The sequence below is a fragment of the Arctopsyche grandis genome, chromosome 3 (assembly GCF_051622035.1).
Source record: "Arctopsyche grandis isolate Sample6627 chromosome 3, ASM5162203v2, whole genome shotgun sequence".
Taxonomy (NCBI): domain Eukaryota; kingdom Metazoa; phylum Arthropoda; class Insecta; order Trichoptera; family Hydropsychidae; genus Arctopsyche; species Arctopsyche grandis.
In genome coordinates, this window is record NC_135357.1 from 25,063,718 (window position 1) to 25,085,251 (window position 21,534).

The 21,534-nt window shown below is 32.6% G+C and overlaps 1 protein-coding gene across 1 annotated transcript in view; it reads right to left on the bottom strand.

The window, feature by feature from the left end:
- Nos (Nitric oxide synthase) overlaps positions 1–20,641 on the bottom strand; it is an 88,844-nt gene extending 68,203 nt beyond the window's left edge. The window contains exons 1-2 of the mRNA XM_077428470.1: positions 20,519–20,641; positions 15,921–16,311 (exon numbers count right to left, since the gene is read on the bottom strand). Of these exons, the coding sequence (XP_077284596.1) occupies positions 15,921–16,232 (312 nt within the window). The 5' untranslated portion in view covers positions 16,233–16,311; positions 20,519–20,641. The remainder of the gene's footprint in view (positions 1–15,920; positions 16,312–20,518) is intronic.
- Positions 20,642–21,534: the final 893 nt, after the last annotated feature.

Below are 21,534 nucleotides of genomic sequence, written 5' to 3' on the forward strand. Positions count from 1 at the left end.
TGTGCATAGCCATAAGGAAAAATAGTACAAACGGTATAACTAGAGACACGTATTTTGGGCACTTTGCTATTAATGCTTAATTGATGCTAAAATTCGGAATAGATGCTAAATTCGTAAAATATGCGAATAGATGCTAAAATAAAAAACAAAAGTGAAATCTGCATACAATTTATAAAATTAATAGACAATTTAGAACCGTCTTCCTATCCCTTTGCCCATTTACTATGTGAAAAAATTGAGGGGATAAAACAGAGCTTGCAGTTTACCATAGACGGTGTTTTTCCTGTCGAAACCAAGCAACTGCATTTGTCTACTACTGTAAACAAAAGAAGACAGATGGAGTTGTGTATCCAAAAGGCTGCTCAAAAAAGCGTCTTAAAACTAGATCCGCACTCAAGACTAAATGAGACAAATCTATTCCTCCGAACATTGAGTAAACTATTCAATCCATCTGTGGCAGGTTCAAAATCTAATATTAATGTTAAAGAAACAGTTTTGTTTTTTAGAAACCTGCCATTGTTTAATGTTTTAACAGAGGCTCAATGTTTGGAAGGATATTAGCACTTTTTAGACAATTAATAGAGAATATAAAAAGTGAATCCACGCCGGATATACATATTGCTATTATTGATGGCAAAAAAATTAAATATGAAGAGTTTGGTTGTGCCGCTCTAAAATCTATTTGGTGTCCCGTCAATGGTGTGGATGCTGAAAGGTATTTTAGTAAATACAATGTAATTGTTACCGAATCTCAAAAAAGAATCTGTAGAAATATGCTCCATGTTAAGTTTTAATCAATTTTAATTGTTATTATATTTTTATATTCATATTTTTTGTCTTTGTATTTTTATATTCATGTTTTTTTCATTGTAATTTTAATTTCAAAACATTTTTGAATTTTTCTATTATTTTTTAATGGTTATGTTGTCTTTAAATTGTATATATGTATGTATATAAATTTTATTAAAATTCATTGAAAATTTTTATTATTTAAAATTAAATTCTTCATAAAAATAGATGATAAATTTATAGATGATAAAAACATTTTTAATGCCCTTAAACGCTAAAATGCAAAATGATTTTAATATTAAAATTTGCAGAAAATATCCTGTATTTAATATGAAAGAACCACTATTTTCTCAACATCAAACTTTGGTGTTAATAAAAACTATAATTCGATATAAATATAACTGAAATAGTGAATTTAATACTTTATCTTTTTGAAAAAATATGAGTATTATAGATCGTGAGTGACGGGTCATATCATCTGAGAGAAAAAGTTATGTTTGGCATACATAATGAGCCCACGACTCTCAGGAGGGATAGAAATGTGGAGAAAGATAGGAAAAACAAAAAAAGCGTCTACGGTCCAGAAATGGACGTGTTGAAAACGTGAAACCTAACAACTGCAGATTTTATAGACAAATAGAAGAAAAAATTAAAACGGGACGTTTCAAAAATACATATACACAAATAAAATAAAAAAATGACTACATATGTATATAGAATTCACTATGCTTGATATTGTCCATACACCCACTACATATGTATGTTTAATTCGTTACGTGATAATTTATTGCAGTCCACAGGAACACGTGTCTTGAGAACACTCAATGTGAACTACGCCCATATGGCTCGTTTTATTTCGGCAATTTATACGCTAAGACTTCGCAGACAATATAATATCAAAACGGTGAAAATAAAAAGACGACATACAATATTAAATATTCAGCTTAACGCTGTGTTGCCTTTCAGCTAAAAGGGAAATCGAAAGTTTACAGCTGGACGACATTGAACGATTTTCACCTTCGACGAATGAAAGAGGCAGAGTAGAACACCTCAGTGTACTTGTATAGGCGTGCCGTTTAAATATGGCACGAGATGAAGGCTCTATTGTAGAAGAGAAATATCGACATTGGCACCAGATCAACTCTGGAGATTAACGCGATCGAGTGGTTCTCTCTCGACGTGGGAAGACTTTCGAGCTTTCAGAACGGAAAGGATTACGCTACAGACTAATTACGAAACGGATACGGATAATACGTGGAACGGAAAGTGCCCCAGGTAATATGCATTCAAGGATATTTTGAAGTAATTGTAGTCAGAAGATATCAAGTAAGATGTAAATACCATTGAAATTTCAGTTTACTGATGAGACTGGAATTCAAAGATTCAAGGATGTTGGATAAATAAACTCAACATTCTGATTTACTAATAGGACTATTGATTTATATTATATAAATCATAATAATCACAATGATTTAGCATTTTTTAAGTTGAAATTATTAATCTGCAGAAGTAACAATAATAGATCATACGAAGCATCAACAGATGAAGTTTTGTGATCGTGAAAAAATTTGACCACGAAATTTTGGTATCTATGTATGTCACCATCTCAAAAAATTATACTGTTTACCATATAATAATGTTTTTCTTATGATTTTCCATTAATAATTTGAAATTGTCTTCTATAGAAGGTTGAGAAGGGACTACTAAAAATGTATCTTGCCAGCGGAGATCATGGATAAAAACAATTGGATACTTTTTTTGGTTGGGATTTGAATCTAGGAATTTACTAACACGCAAGAATTTATTCCTAACCGATAAACTATTGCTCTATGTTGCGGTTCAATTACTCTATGGTAAAATTTATCGTCATGATTAAATGGGTATGCCCGAAATTGCTTTAAGATTAAATTACCTTTAAGGAAATCTATAAGCACTCTGTATGTACGTGTGAAAGAGTTAGAGTATATATCCAGATTTGTGTGTTGTTTAGAGCGATACGCCCAGCCGCTAAAGATAGAAAGAAAGCAGTAAAAAAAGTGGAATGAAAAGCCCACCTGGCCGTAAACGGAAAACAAAATGTTAGCGGCGGCCTTTTCTTTCATTACGCCCCTTTTCCCGCCCGTCTCTTATCGGGAAAAAAGCGAGGGGAGACGAATCGGTGCAGCGCGCGGGAGGAAAATGGTACAGCGCGAAAATAAAACAGGAAAAAAACAGTAAAAGCGAACGCGTTAAATACGAGCGCAGCCTTTGAAACAGAAACAGAGAAAAAATTCCGGAATAACTGAGAAAAATTGAGATACCTAGGGAGATGGTGGGGAACAAACGTTTTTATTCTGATGCTGGAACTCGAGGGTATTGACGGGGATAGTTTTTACCATTTTTAACAATATTGCTTTATTGTTATTATAATTTCAAATGAATAAAAAGGCATCTTACCCGTTCTCCTCTTCCCTAAAAACGATTTATTTTTCGGCATAACGAAATTTTTATTCGAAATACTACCTACATACAAACGTACAAACGTAGGTACATATTAATCTCCCTGTTTTTGTATTTATATTTTTTATATTTCCATTTTTCCCTTCGCTATTCCTCGCTGCAAAAAGAGAACGAAGATGAAATGTAATTTAAGACTTGAAATAAATTAATTTACAATTCTTTTCGATAAGCAATTGAATAATTTTAAATTTATTTTCTTGATGACTGTTTCTAAAACAGAAGCATTTTTTAAAATTAAAAAAAAAGTAATTGCAGCATACATACATACTTATTATAAAATAAAACGAATAAAATATTATATGTTATTTTTAAATCAAGCACATAAACGCTATTTAAAATTATCATTAGCAAATGATAAATATGGTCATCCATGACCTTATTGGGTTTACTTTGCTCGGATGATACAAAGAACCACTAGTGTATGGTAAACATCAATTTTATTTACAAACCATTAAAATGTTGATTTGATCACGTTCGAATCTAATGGTTTCTGGAAAATTTATACGCAAGCACGTACATATGTCATTTCTACAGTCAAATTTGACATTGGATTCTTAATTAAGTAAAGAACACACTAAATTACGCGGAATTCTACCAAAACCAACAAAAATTCCATGTGCCGAAGCACGTCTTCTCTAGCTTAGGATTTCTTGCGAAAAGAAAAACAAGTACCAGAGTTACTTTTTACAATTCATTAATTTAATCATTTTCACTATTATCTTGAACTTCATTTAAATTCACAGAGGTTGCATTACTAAAAATAGTTGATGCAAAATTGGTAAAATTTTGACACAAGATTACACTCTGATTGGCAGTCACCAAGAAAGGTAATTATAATTGTTACAAAGCGTCAACTTGTATTGCTATGCGACAGATAATCTCAGATTCAAGTGATTTAATGGTGACTTTTTTAGTATCACGCCTACCGCTAATACGGCATATACTTTCGCAATCTAAGTGGTTTTACGTCAATACCTGATAATATTATAAACAATTTACAGCAAATATTTTGTCAAAAAAAGGGACATGTTCTATTGAAAAGAGACCTATTGGAAACCCTACGGCCAATGTTGAATAACATGTGTCCGAGTTATTTTGATTGCATTATTTGTTTGATTTTGGGTGAAATGTATCTTATGAAAAACACACGTGTATTCGAATATACTGAGAATACATATATGTATATAAAAATGAATGTCTGTCTGTCTGTGTGTCTCGAATGAACCGATTACGATGGAATTTTCAGGATTTTTTGTATGCATGTCCGGGAAGATTACTGTGAAAAAAAAACGCCTAAAAACGGGAACGGAAACGGGAACAAGAACGGGAACGGGAACAGGAATGGGAATTGCATGCGTTATTGTGGTATTTGCAACGCAAGTCGGATTCAACTAGTAATAAATATAAAATAGGATATGATACAACGTTTACAATATTTGGGAACAACAATAATGAGCCGACGGCGATTGAAACGTGAGGTTCGAACGAGTTCGAACGTTTCGGGGTCCAACAATATAATTTGTATTCGTGCGGTATGAAGTCACGGTAAGTTTTCCAGAGTTCGCGACTTTGCCAACAAATAGACTATTTGTTTTTCGATTTGTGCGAAGTTAGCGGTAGGAAACGAACCGTGAAAAGTGGACGTTAAGGTGGGCTCACACCCGGTGTTTAATTTTTATTATCGTCTTATAATTAAAACTTTTGCCAGGATGGTTATCCATTTTTTGGGGCATAAAATTTTCAACTCATTTGGATTTAAGGGACACGAGAAGTTGGTAGTATATTTTGCAAAGAAAATATTTGTTCAGTAATTAAATTTTTAACATCGTCATTTTTAAGAAACAGTTTGGGAAATGCCAATTTAGGTGAGTTTGTATATAAAATATTATATTTTTAAGAATAGGTAGTCTTTTAGTTGACGAAGTCTTATCTACTAATAACTTTTATATGTATTGGAAATAAATGCGTGTAAATTTTATACCGGCAGAAACATCGTTTAGCCAGCAGAAAATATTGTTTAGTTTTATTTCATATTTAAATAAAAAAAAAACTAGCCATAATTCTTTAATTAATTACTTTATATTTTAATATAAAAAGTGGAATAAATAAAAAGTATAACAAAAAAATTACTTTTAAGAAATAAAGAAGAAAATATAAATTTAAATTAAATCATAACAAATCTCCATATCACTCAGGACATCCCCCCAAATCCATGTGGGCACCCGAACCATCAGGAAGTTTCATTTTTAGTATCGTAATAGTCACCGAACCATTTAAAACGAATGTTTCTGCCCGGTATACACAATCGCCACGCCACAAAATGCCGGAATTACGTACATACATATGTATGTACATATTCTTATATAACAGAGTGTATTTTGAACAATGAGTCAATGGAAGACCTATAATGTACATATAATACTTTGGGACTAGCGTATATTTTTAACTGGTTGTATATCGATAAGGAACACATGAATAAAAAATGTTGAATGTTTTTAAAAAATATATATATACATATGTATAAGCATACATATGTATATCCAATTTGAATTTAATCGTAAAATATTGTCAGACAACTAACTTTCATCTCACAAAAATGCAATTTTAGCGAAATTTTTTTGTGGAATTATTTCACTTTGAAAAAATTCCACTTTCATTTTACTATTTTTAAAGCTATTTATTAGTTTCACTTACTGAGTGTTTCAAACCACTTCCACATTTCCGATCGATTTGATATTTTACCGACATACGGAAGTTAGCTCTAATTAAAGCAAGCAAATCATCAGAATCAACTGTTAGATCGACGCAATGACAGCTAGCTATCAGATACCCCTAATCGCAACTCGTTGAATAATGATAACATTATGTTACATGCTTTCATCCTTTATCAAATACATTTTTAATTCACTAATAGATTTTTTGTAATTTACATAGCTTATAATCGTAGAATGTAGCGGGTTTCAACCTTCCACGGGATTTGTAACCTTTTCCTTGGCGAAAATATGCAAGGAATCCAAATTTCATGACTTCATTCGGGTGTATATTTAGCTAATAACGTAATTATTTCATTTTGTGTTTCACAGCAAACACAGCATTTCCGTGTTTTTCTAAATCCGACACATGAGAAAATCATTCGCAAAATATTTCAATATCTTTTTGCGGAACATTAAATCTAAAAGTGGCACTTTGTGAAATCAATCAACAGTTTAACGATTAGTGTAAACTCACCCTTACGTAGATAGTAAGGCAGCTTACTTTATTGACAGACATTCGAACGGGAACGCGAACTGAATAAAATCCGTAGTTTAAGAAGAAAATCACTTACATACCGACAAAGTGGTAGAATTTACTGTATTTTCATTCTCGAACTGTGCACTGTGCATATTTTTCCGTTCGACATTATCGATACTCCACTAAATAATTCAAAAACTTTACAACCTATCGATTGTATCGACGCAACATTAATACGTGCACAATTTGCATACATATTATACAAATTTGTGTATGTATATTGTACATAGATATTAGGTGGAAATACAATTTTATTTATATTTTTGTACATTTACATCTGAAAAAATATAAACGTTCCGAGGAAAATTGTCGCACGTGAAACGCATTTCGTCCATATTGGAGTCGTGAGAGATTTGGGCAAGACGAAGGTCTTTATAACCTCTCGTTTGAGTGTCTCCGTTTATAAGCGCTATAAGCCGACACACGTTACAGCTCAACAGGCGAATGTGTCGGAAAGAAAATGCGGGAAAAAGAAGAATTTTCCGAGCCGCGCTCGACCAGTTTCCTTCAAACGATCATGCGATATTTGCACACATTTTATATGTATTACATTATTTTATATGTATTATATTATATACCCACGGATGTGCATTATATACCCACGGATATTTCTGCTTGAAAAGAAAAACCTGCTTTATGGTTGCTTATAAATCAATCACGCATTCATCACCCTTTCAACGACTTGATTCCTATGAAAAGGTTCCAAAATAAAAAAAATTATAAATAGGGGTCCTTTTTCAGGTGGCCGGACATTTTACCAAACGTCAATTACAATATAGATCGAACACAAACAACAATTTTCATATTGAAAAGTCGCGACGTATAGAAATTTATAAAGCGGACTTTTAATTGAATGGACATCAAATAATGTAAGGCTGTATATTAAAATCTTGCAAATTTTGCAGTTTTTGCATCATAACAAAAGTCGCAAAGCGTAAATCCGTTCTTTATTAGGAAAAGTTTAAGCTGATGACTAAGCCGAATTTACTGCCTGAGACATCCAGTAAACAACGTTGAATCACACGAAATGCGATGGAAAGCTGTCAAAATCTGACGTTGTCTATTATAATTTATACATGTGATATTTATGAAGTTTTCAATTGATAAAAGAATCATTAAAAGAAGTACGTTCGGTTGTATTCAAATGGATAAATTTTAATCTCGCGATATCCTATCCTTAATTTGATCCCGTCTTTATCCAATGGTTAATCTGACCTTATCGTGTAGCCAGATGGGACTGGATTGCAATTCCACTTTGTATTTCGAACTGCTTACCTGCAAAGGAAGATAAACTCAAAAGGGACACACAAATTAATTTTTGTCAAGTTTGATCGCTTTACTAAAAGTGAAAGGCTCTAGATAAAACAATTTCGACTACAAAGCAAATTCGATTGAAAATCTGGTACCGAGAATTTTCGAAATAACATATTACATATGTACATGTTTATGTTACTTTATAAAATAAATTTACATACGTAAATAAAATCTTAAGGCGATTTATTAATCAAATATTATTAAAAAAAACAGTTCCGATTTACTTATGTACGTAGTTGATTTTGGAAAGATACTTCATATCGAAAGTTAAAAAAAAAATGTTTTGGCCAGGTGTGCTCAGAACGAGCACCAAAATAAACTTTTTGATACGAATTCCGATCGTTTGATACAATTTTGGAAGATATACAACTGAATTTCTTTTCCCAGAAACCACAAAACTTGCGGTTATTTTATCCAATGAATTGGAAAACTGATATTTTACCTTTATTTTTTCAGTATTTATTTAATAAAAAGGAGTTTGAGAGATTCAAATACGTACATATTTACTGAAATATTTCCTGAATACTGAAATATTTACATATAACACGAAAGTATGGTCAAATACAAAATATGATATTAGTTGGACTTTTGCCACTTTCAAATATAACGGCTCATATAGTAGGTTTAAAATGAAATATTAATGGCGATGCTGTGATGTCATATAGCATCCTCTTACACATTTGTATTTCCTGCTCAGTGTCGTGCCGTATAAATCTCCTTGTTTTTATCGCACAGCCTTAGTTACGTGTGCGCGAGCAGGACACGAGGGGACTCGGTATGACGTCCCTATTTCCCTTATATCCTGCTCTCACACACGTAAGTAAGGCTGTGCAATAAAAACTGAGAAATTTCCACGGCATGCCACTTTTTGTCTATGGAAGAAAATATACCCCCTTTACAAGTTTTGAGATACATAAATGTTATTTTTTATATTATTTTTCCCGAAATAAAATTTAATTTTAAATTAAAACCTTGTCCATGAAAAATTAATTACGGTACAGAGGATGCGTCTTATATAATATATGAAATACAAATATAATCACATGTCAAAACGTGAATATCCTGTTATATAGAAACCTTTTTTTTCTGTTATATAAAATCTTACAACGTTTCTGGGCTGGAAGGCGCTTTGGAGTTACCTGTTAGGCTTTCCTGGTATAAATTATAAATTAAAAAAAACAATACCTTGAAAAAAAATACCTGAATTATTCCAGCATCTATGTACATACATATATGTATATACAAACATACAATTCGATATAACCTTAACATTCCATACAAATTCAAAAATATTTGGATTTGCCCAACCCATGACTTTACATATGTATATATGTATAGGTTATTTGAGGAATATAAGATCCCAAAACAAAATTCGATAATTAAAAATATATACACGTCCACACATACCGGTTATGAGAGCATTTTCGATACAAATTGAGCGCAAATGTGGGGAAACTTACACAAGACAAAAGTTCTACTTCCAGTTGTCGGATTTGGTTCGAAATTTTTTTACTACTTAAAATCACCAAAATTAATTTTACACATTAAACATCAAGAAAATAAAAGTAATTTAAAAGGTCAAAATAAAATAATCATATATTGATTTAAAAAATTACTACTTCCGGTTTACAAATTCAGACCAAAACCTTATCAACTGTAAGTACAGAGTACATAAAGAATACAAATATATTTTTTTAGATTGATACGTCCAGGGGTGTGGAAAGAATCGTGGTCACAACATTTTCGATTTTTCTAAGTGGGAAAAATCCCACTTCCGGTTTATTGAATTTAGTGATATTTTTTTTTATTTTCATCACATTGGTACAAGATTTATACTTGATTTTTTTCGTGAAGAGAACACATATTTAAGGGGTCGAAAATATAGTGAAGAAAAATCGAAAAATGGACATACAATATCTGTGCACCAAGCCAACGATATACATGTATGTAAGTCAATCGACTTTTCGTTTGAAATACGTAATACGAAAAATAGCATAAAATCAAAATTGATTCACAATAGAATCATCTGAACGTCATTCGATCTGGAGCGATTGGGCACGATCGGGCCTGCCCTATCAATCGAGACTGGACGGATCGGTATCATGGATGGAGGCCGTCTTGCCGAAGTGTCGTCCGCCATTTGAATGACAATGGCCGTCGTGCGTGACGCGTTTGAGGCCTCGTCGTGTGTTTTTTGGCGCCAAACACAATGGCGCTCATCTCTCGACTCGCTCTCAATGGCTGTTGTTTCTGATACACTTTTTTTTACGACACAACCGAAACCGAAGGTAAAAACCACCGTCACCCAGTGTGTGACCGAATACGTCATTCGAACCGGTTGATGCGAATGAAAATTACATTTGTAAACAGTGGTGAAATGTACCATTTCTATGGAAACGTATCATACGTATTATCGGCTGTGAACTCTCGATTCACATTTATTCAAAAGATACATACGCACAATACAGACAGTATTATTTATGGCGAACATATCTATAATGTGCTAATATTTGGGTTTAGTAATGTATACGTGACCGTTTTGTGCGATCTTGGGTTACCCGAATCTGAAGAACGTGAACGCCTGAAAAAGACGATAATATAGAAAAATAATAATGAAGAAGATGTTACGACATATTTCCACGATTTCCAACGTCTTTCGACGTCTGGCGAAAACAAACATTTTTTTTCCCATCCCAGTTATTATATATATTTTTTTTTTGATACACCTAGAAGTAAATAAATAAATATTTATTTTACTCTCCTGATCGAATACCACCAAATATAACCTACATAATATTTAGCTTTCTATGTATCTACTACAAATATTTTATATGTATCTACTTGAATTATTCAGCGTTGTTGTATTGAATTTATATTATACATGAGACTTCTACGTATATATACATACATACATATAGATGTTCCAAATTTAATTAAGCTTTGATGTATCATATACATACATACATACATAGATTAATAAATTGTTCTTAAGTATCATGTAACTTGTACAAACAAATACTTCGTCATCCAAATTAAGTTACTTATAATTAAATGAAAATGTTAAGTTATTATAATACAAATTAAGTTTGAATAATATATTATTATCTCTCAGTTAAATTACTCTCGTAATGAAGAGTGTAATATTTTTAAACGGCGTAAAGTAATAATTACGAACTTTTTAATTACAAACTTAGACTGAATGCTACAAAGTAAACTTTCGCAATATTTCTTTTTCAAAAAAACCAATAAAAAAATATTATTTTTACAACAAAACACGATTTAAATTTATAATTCAATCAAATTTTCAATATCAATGCAAGCAAACTCTACTCGTACTAAGCATACATTTTGAGGTGTAATATTTTTAAACATTTAGATTTCCATACTGGCCATTCTGTATTATTATTATTAGATTATATATTATTCAGACAAACAGATGAAAATATCATTCATAGTCAGAACGATAACGACCGGCTAGACATACTACATGTGTCAACTATTATACACGGTCGCGAATTATTAATTCATTCCGGACATCCGGAATAGCTCTTCTGTGCTCGCCTCTTCAATTCTAAATATCCTGTTACATGAAGCTTTCCTAGGAGAATGTAAAAACAAGGGGATTTCCCTCGTCAGAACGACCGGCATCGATTTGCAATAAGGTGGTGGAGGGGATTTGAAATCCGGCGCTCTTTTTTATTATTATTTTCTTTTCCGGAAAGCGGTTAATACACACCGCACACTCGCCGATCGCGGTAAATCTTGTAATCCGGTTCGAGCGAAACAAAACGACGTTGTATGACAGGTCCCATACAAATTACAAGGACTAAAGCTTTTAAACGGTACGAAATAATCTCTGTTCCGGTTGTGACAAAAACGGAATTCGGCGGGTCCTCGTTCGAGGACATTGTCTCAGAGCGCAATCTAGAAGTTATGTAATTTCTTATCGATAATATCATACGGATATCCTACCAACATAAGGCTGTTAAGAAATAGCATTCCAATTCAATAATTACATATTAGTCGTCATTGCGACCTTCGATTTTGGGTCAACGTGACGAATGATTTTTAGAATCGTCAATCCGGTATAGAAAAAAACTGCGTAGGATTTTCCGTCATTTGATTCGTGATTAGTTTTGCATCTATTCTTTTTAACAGTAACCATAACAAGGCAGTAAAAAACAGTTACATCATTTTACTTGACCGTTTTATGCTCATTATCTCCCATTCATTTTAAATTACGTTGGCAAATATGTATGACCGTTTTTTTACTTTGCTATAAAAAAGATTGACCCATAATGCTAAAATGAATTTATTCAACCGTATCCTGGCTTTATAAGATGTTTTTACACGTTTTATAATATGAAAAAACATAAGCTATAAACTCAACGAATGTGAAGAATTCTATTGTATGTAATAGCAATATACCAAAAAACATATTATATAATTTTTGTGTATTATAATATTTTATGAATGGAAATTATTTCTCATAAATGTTGAGCTATCAAATGCAGTATCAAACATAAAAATCAATTTTCTTAACAGCTTATAACATAAAAAGTATACGAAAAGTTAATACTTAACGTATTCACATATTGCGTAAACGAAATGGTATCGAAGTTCGTACGATTAAATAGCACTAAAATAACTCGATATAAACTAAATTTATGGGTTATTTCTATTTTCGACGTAATTAACAGGTGAACAGGTAAGTAACCGTTCCATATATCGAGTGTGCTTATTGAGAAAAACCACATAATGAACTAACTAAGCGAACTTTTTCTCCGGTTGGGGGATGAATGGGTTTCGTTTGTTTGGCGTTTTTATTAGAAAAATGAAGATGGTTCTGAGCGCTGATGCTGCATCGAATCTCAAGTGGGGTGACCTCGGAAAAGCATGAAACAGCGGGCGTGAAATGAAGAAAACTCCAGAAGAAAATATGGGAAAAACTTTTTCACGCAAACCGATTCCGAAAACGAGAATTGCCACAACTCTTTCTTACATTATACATACATACAAACGTATATACATATGTATACGATGTTATACAAACGTATCACGATATATAACATATAACACTCAATAGTAATATTCGTATTATATTATATTTAATATGCAATTGTAATATAGATATTAGCCATTTCAACTGTATGAAATTCGACAGTGCAATTTTAACAACGTAGGAAATGAGACGAATAATAATGCATCATGAAATTTCGATCACACGACAAATTTTTAACAATTCAATTAAATTTTAGCACTCTGTTATATTCCAAAATTGATCGACAACCCATTTTATGCTTTATCTGCCATATTTTAGATCGGCGTGCATAATGTGATGAGCCTAATATTTACAAACAAATAGTTGGTTTAGTCAACATTGCCGTTATTTCCTCTCTACGAATCTTTAATTTGAGAGGAATACGATTCGGAATCGCTTCTAATACGAATTCCAGTGAAATATCTTACAAAAGTTCGTTTGATAATATTTCCAATTTACGATGTTACAGATAAGGTATCTGTGCGGCCGTTAAACTAAATTATTTGACTATTTCGGGACATTCCGAATGTGATCAAAGTCGGCACCATATTCCTGTGCACATATTTCGTAGAGCAAATTTAAATTGAACTCCATATTTTATGATCTTTTATAGTACTCAATAATTTTTACCGACATTCACGAATTTTATCAATATGTATGATAAAAGATAACGAATATATTACGCTTACAAGAAATGTAATATTAGGATAGCGAAAAAAAATATACATTTACGGTTTAATATTACACAGTCGAGTACCAAAAGTTGATTCGAAAATAATAGAAAAAAATGCGGTAAAGATATTGATACCCACGCATCGGTAAATCTAAAAAAAATCAAAATAAACATCACTTTCATATCGACGAAATCTGGAAAATTCCGACGAAAATATGCGCTATTATTATATTCCACACAGAAACGCACGCTTAACAATACAATAAACATTATGAACACGCAAAATCGGATATGACCGACGAAATTGAAATGTAATAATGTGTGGTTTGACGAGAATGTAAACACACAAAATCCAAATTGAAACAAACGTACTGTACCGACAGAACGATTTCAAACATAACATGGACCAAGTTCGCCGAAAATTTTATATGAAAAAAAATCGTCATTTATATACAAGAACGATCGATCGTCACGATGATGCTGTTATGATGATTGATCATTCCAAAACAAACCCACACACAAATCGATCTATACCACACATACGAACATATGTATTAGAAAGCACACTACTTTCGGATAACTGTGTCTCTACCTAATCGTAGGCGTCAAAATATGGACGTCATCAAACTGACATTATTTTAGTCTTTAAAAGTGCACACAGCCAATAAATTGCGACTGCACAATGACCAATTTGCAAATACGTCACAATGAACAACCAAATTGGATCTTAAAACGGAACGTCACGAATAGTATGCGAGAAATCGTCAGGTTTACCGATTAGCTATATTACATACATATGTACATATATACATATGTAAATCAGAGGCCACCCAGATTTTATAATATTAATAACATAGAAATATTTAAAGTAGACCTTTAAATAGGATAAATTTCAATTAAGTATATTAGGGTATTGCTTGACAAATTCATTATTATTCCATGTAAAGATATAAATGATATTATGTATGCATAGGATTTTCAGCTGTTTTCCCATTATGCAGTACATTAAAATAAGATACGACACCATAAATATTAAACACAAAAAAAAAAAATGTAAAATAGACAACAATCACCTGATCAGTATTCATTATAATAGACTTAATATATGTTTTGTGAAATATAATTTATCAACAATAAAAAACATTTTAAAATCAAAAGAAAAATATTATGTCTTCTGATTACTTTTTTAAAGGAATTTATTTTAGATAATTCATTTAAATCATAAATTAATACTAATCTTCATTGTAACAAAAAGTATTCTAACTAGTGGTAAAAATAAAATACTAATTATCATGTTAATATACAAAAAATCAGACCGCAAAGTACGATAATAATTCAAAGTACGCAAATGAAAATATGGTAATGTTACAAATTAATATTCTCTTTACTTTTGCCATATTCATCAGCAAAATCAATAGAATTGCAAAACTATTTATGAAATTATTGTATTCATGTTTCTAATTTGGCTATCGGAAAATTATTATGTTGATATAAGATCTTCTTAACAGCAAATTTTTACACTATTAAACTGTAAAAAAAGGCAAATAAAAACGGAAAATCTAATAAATGAAAATTCGTGTTTCCTAAACTCATTAAACTAATTATTTAAATTTTAAATTTTATGCTAATTGCATAAAAAAAAACTATCGAAAAAAAAGTAGAATACTAATAAATTTAAGGAATAATATAATAAATAAAATAAATTACACGACAAATGTCAAAACGACATTTAATGTCAAATTAACATCACTAAAATTGGCCGCACGACATAATCGGCGTTCGCCCGGGAAATCAAACATCAAACGGGTTGCCTGCCAGTAACAAAAGTAAAATTTGGCCTTTCAGTGAAATCATAACCAGTTACATTTTCACTGGGTAATCGTAATATCTTAGCAGCCAACACTTATTTATTTTAGGGTTAGGTTAGGTTAAATTATGTTAGGGTTGGCCTTTTCTTTTAAGTATAGGTTGTTAGAGTCAGTATTCATTTTTGTCAAATTTTATTTTTATTACTGGCAACCCATTTGACGTTTGATTTTCCGGACGAAAACCGAATCTGTCGTGCGAGCTATTTTAGAGAGGGGCATTATTTTTACTTGCCGGGCCGATAAATGGTACCCTGAACTTAATATATGTATACATATACATATATAGATATATTATAAAATCTATATAAAACGAGTATGAATGTACTGAACTTTTTAAATTAATTCACGCATAATATTTTTTTCTATTCAGCTTCTAAATATATGTACATTTATACATATTAAATATCAGATAATAAGAAAATTTAAAATTTAAAAAAAAACTCACCAATGCCGAATTGAAGTGAAGCGAGTCATAAGCTTCTGCTTTCGAGCAGACGTTCTTCAGCTTCAGCGGCTTCTTCAACGGCGCCAGCTGATGTCCACCAACTGGTCTCTGATGATGGGCTGGTGAACCACCGGCGGCGTGGTTCACCACCGTTGTGTGATTGGTGACTTTCTGATGATTCTGGTGCTGAGTCTGCTCCTTCTCCTTATCCTTCTCTTTGGCAAGCTTGTTATTGGCATTGCTGCACGTGAGGTTGTTCTTCGTGAAGTTGCCGATCTGCTCGAAAACGCTAGTCAAGTGTTGGGACATCATCACCCCGACGATCCAATATAAACACTACTGGGCTCCTTGCGGGACACTCCTCGGCGGCTGCTGCTGCTGCTGCTGCTGCCTGTGGACAACAAATCACTTGTAACAGTGGCGTCTGACTCGATTAGTTGCCGTTTCATTGACGAATGACCCGGTCGATAGGTCTGCATTTATATATAAATAAATCGGTATGAGTAAGAGTAGAGAGGCATGCTGACAGACACGTATCGCCTGGACCGGTTTCGAGGAATCCCGAGGAAAACCCGCGGTCGAGTACTATAGTCGGATTGTTTTCCTGTATGGCAACGGTAGGACAAACAATGCAGTTTTTTTTTAAGTTGTAAAAGCAAACTTTTAACTGCTTGTCATATAATGTGTGAACATATATATGATTCATAATACGACATGTATTAATCCACGTATGTATGGTGGATTTCATAAATGAAGAATTGAGAGCTTAATTGATCACAAAAAGATATCGTCTTTTACTTTATCCGATATAAATGGGTACGTAATTGCCGGAATATTCCCGTTGCCATCATTAACACTTTTACAAAAAAATATTATAACTACATACATACATATCTACATAATTATATATGTATATATAAAAATCAATGTTTTTCTGTCACGTATGCGTTCCTATACCATTCAAGCGATTGCGATGAAACTTACAGTAGCTATCGTGTGTATATCCGCGATGGTTTCTGTCAAAAAATCACCCATAAACAGGAACGGAAACGGGAAAAACGGGAATGAGTGGCATTACAACGCAATAGTTTCAAACGTTTTCGCGTCTCCACCTGCGTTGTTAGGGTAAAATAAACAAACAATTGAATAATAACCAGCAGTGTGGTCTAGTGGTAAGTGTTGTATTCTATCGTGCTATATAGGTTACGATTTCGCTTCCCGCTGGAGTCTCATTGCTGGCCAGACCTTGGTTTGACGAGGTCGGTCGTTTCATATCAGAATTTGTCAATTTTTCTGATTTGAAACGATTCCTGTGAAATTGGCATTATTATCCAATTTTCTGTTGCGAAAAACCTAGAGTTAATTACACTACATTTTCTCCATAGATGTCTCTATGGATGATTATTGAGTATTGTTACATGAATAAGTTATTCATTGTTATTTATCGTACGATTTTTGTAATATCTGACCATAGATGTCAGATATTGTTCAGATTTACATGTATTAATCAATATGTGAACCAGGAATGCGCATTTGAGGTTTACCTGTTAAGCCTTCCTGGTATATGTTTGTATAAAAATATGTATGTATGTAAAAATAAATAAATAATTTCAAATGTGTTCGCTCCCTGAGTTTTATCGTTGTTAAACGCTGGATAGGTCAGATTACCATGACTTTAACTCGGGAACGGGAAATACGGGAATGGGAACGGGAACGGAGATTGTATGCGTTATTGTGGCATTACAACGCATGCCGGGTTCAGCTAGTGTATTATATATGTATGCATGTATATATGGACATCATGGATTTCAATCGTAGACAATCGTGGATTTCAGCATATGGAAGTTTGTCAGTGCCTTTTTGAAAGTGATAGGTTTGAAAAGAAATTTATATATAGTGTTACATTTATATATAATAAATTATACATACTATGTTAAGGAATATTTAAAGATTTTAGAAATATTTAACTTATTAAAGTTTTGTAATTATATTAGAAGAAATTGAGTTATGTTGAAAAGTGTTTTTTTTTTATTCAGAAAAAAGCACTATTAATAACAAAAAGCAAATAAAAAAAATACAACGTAACGATTAGCATTTCATTAACAAATATACATATGTACATATGTATAATTTAGAGCCATTTCAAAAATATAGTCCAAATCTATAAATCAATTTCTAAAACATTAAAAACTACTGAGATGTAATTCTGCAAATGCACAATTAGATGTAATTCTGCAAAAAGGATCCTGCCCAATATGAGTGATTAAATTATTTAAAAAAAATGCATATTCAATAATCTTGTAATTTGAAAAATTTATGCAGAGGTACATCCAATCGGATGCAGCACAAATATCATAAAAAATAATGTTAATCTGTATTCTAACTATTTTAATTGACAGTATGAAAGTCAAGGTAAGGAAGCCAGCCGCCTTGCTACATTAACATTATGTATAATGTGATATGATTAATGCAGAAACATCCCAATATTTACTTTAGATTGAATTGCAATTTAATATTTTCGCTCCGTGGATTTCCTTCCAATTTCCCACCAATGAAAAGAAAACAATTATTCTGAGGAAAAACTAAAATAGAACAATAAATTGCATGTATTTCACGTCTCTAGACATTTTCTTATTATAAGATCTTTGGAGACGGGATAAGGACTGATTGACTGTTAAAAAAAAGAAAATACGTCCATGTACATACATATGTATGTATGTACGTATAACTCTATACTAAAACCAAAAACACTCGTGGATTTGCAGCGTCGCAAAAACGTCGATGAAACTTATTCTCAAACGAAAATGATTGTTTTGACGCACGTTATTTTTCTTCGAGAAAAAAAACAAATATACATTTATATATTATACATATACACGTAAATAGAGAATTTCCTACAATAAATAATAACGAAACAACCAAGCGATTCCGAGAAATGAATTCGAAAATTTATATATTCCGTTGTATTTTCGTTTCGCCAAAGGGTGACGAGTTTTTGACGGCTAGCAATAGCGGCGTTAAACGGCAGAGAAAGGGTTAAACGTATCGCTAATAAAAACAATTTCGTTCCAAATGCGTCGGAAAGATTTCCATATATGACGCGAATGCGGCCATTCTACCAAAGTCGCTTTGTAAACTTATTTATTCACACGTCAAGCAAAAATATAAATATATAATAAAGTGTAGATAATCACAAGAAAGGACGCGTACAAAATTTCTTGCTCACGGTAAAAAAATAAACATTCGCCTAAAAATTGTCATTACATATTATAATATTTTTTTTACTATAATTAAGTATTTATTTCAACCATTCACCCACAAAATTTACCTATCCTTAGTTGATTGTGATTGTGTGTTGTCAAAATCAACTTATACATTGCATAACGAGAAAAATGTATACATATTTTATATTATAAATGGGGTAAGAATTAGTTGAGTTCTAGATGTATATCAGTTAAAAATAAAATAAAGAGGAAATCATAAATACACGTGTGGATTCACATAATTAGAAATTCAACCACAATATGATTACAATATCAGTTTGTGGTCAACGATTAAAATAAATTACCATTAACTAATTGTATAACGTATAATTGTTTTTTCTTGCAATAACATTAAGACACAGCATAAATTTCATGATTTTTAAATGAAGTAGTTTTCACTTGCTTTATATAATTTGACTGTTTATAATAGTAGTGAAATATAAAATAAACAATCTTTTGAGGAAATAGTGGCCTTGAATGATTCATTGATTAGTCGATTTTATATACAAAGTAAACGAAAATATGCTATGTAAATTTTTAAATGTAAAAACAAACATTTTCTTAAATAACTGTAAAATCATGTTTCTATTTATACATGTGCGTGTTTCCAATTGAATACAATTTCACATTAAAGGGAACATCCAAACATTCCTACATATTAACAACACATCGATACACTAAGAGGCATCAAGATTTACAAAAATAATGATTGAGATGTGACACAGGCATTGTTTTAGAAACCGGATTTTTTCAATCAAAGACTTATACATACAAATGTATCCTACAAACAACCTTTTTTTCATTGTTGTGATACAAATGCTTCGCGCTAAAATTCAAAGTGAAATTATTGCTAAGGATGATCAGTGCAATTTATCAATGAGTTTAAAAGATTTATCGGAAACATGTTTCGACACTAAAAACTTTATCGCCACCGATTTTGAAATTAAATTCATCATTTAAATACAAAATTTACAGCAAAAAAAAAAAACCCCTAGCATGATTTAAACGTTGACTACAAATCCCTCTAAATGTGGATCAAGTTTTGAACTTTCCGCTGAATTTTCTAAAATACACGGTCAACTCATGCACAAACCATTGACCGACCTATACATACATACATAAACATCGATTCGAAACTTCAATACATCAGCAGGGGGCATGAGGGGGGTCGAGGGGGGCTTTGGATATACCTACGCGCGCAAACTTTTCAACTGACCAAATTAGAATTGGCGCCATGAACATAATAAGCAAGTGTTGTTTAATATGCGAGAACGGAAGTTCTCGTCCGCGGAAATTTGAGGAAAATATTGCTGATTTAATTTCTAAAGTGCATACTTTATTATTCAGCCATTGGCGTCCGGCTAGCGAGCCACCATCGGTAAAAGTTTGTTTCGCGAGATGAGTCTGCGTCCGGATGTCGGCAGCGTGTGGCACTGCTTCGACTGGCGACGGGCCACTGCCGATGGATCAAGAGAACAGGGGCCCCCGGGGCCTGCGCCCCCCACCGCCACCTGTTACCGTAGCGGGGTAGAAGGGGGGGGGGTGAATTGGTTGAGGGGTAGGGAGGAGGGGAACGCGTCACAACATTGCACCGATATAAGCTTTCGATGTTCTAGCAGCCTACCCTCTAACGCACGCTCCTTCTGTACTTATCAATTCATAGTATGCTAAGATGTGTGTGTGTAAAAAATGATTAATTCCACTTTGCAATGTTGTTGAAATGGAATGATCGAATGAAAGTAACATCCAGATGGATCTACATGTGGAAATTAAATTTCGGCGTGTGATTTACCTCCACGCAGGGCGGTTCAAAGGTGCAGCATTGCCTGGGGGGCCATAGATAAGGGGCACTCTGAGGCGCCCCCATTTTTCTTTTTTTCATTATTAAATTGAAAAAATAAAAATAAATAATTTGGCTTTCTTTGAACTTATGAAACATTCTATATTCAACTTAATTTTTCTACTCGTAGTGGCAATACTGATTGTAAAATATTATAATTTACGAGGAACGCAGAAAATTGACTGTCAAATATCAACGACTCACGAATAAAACTTGTAAAACAGCAAACGTCGTCGGTACAAATGGTGATTTGGAATTGCATTATATATAAAATACCGTTGAAACACATGTTATGGGTCTACGTGACGAGCCAGAATGTTGAATTACAGAAAACATAAATATCGGAAGGCAAAGATCGAAAATCAAAAGATCTTAAGTCGAAAGATCAAAAAAAAGGGTGCATGGTAAACGGTACATACTCACGTACATACTCACTTAATTTGCGCGAGCAGGGTACAACAGGAACAAGAGAAATAGGCTTTTCCTCCCGTATTCTGCGCACGCACATTAA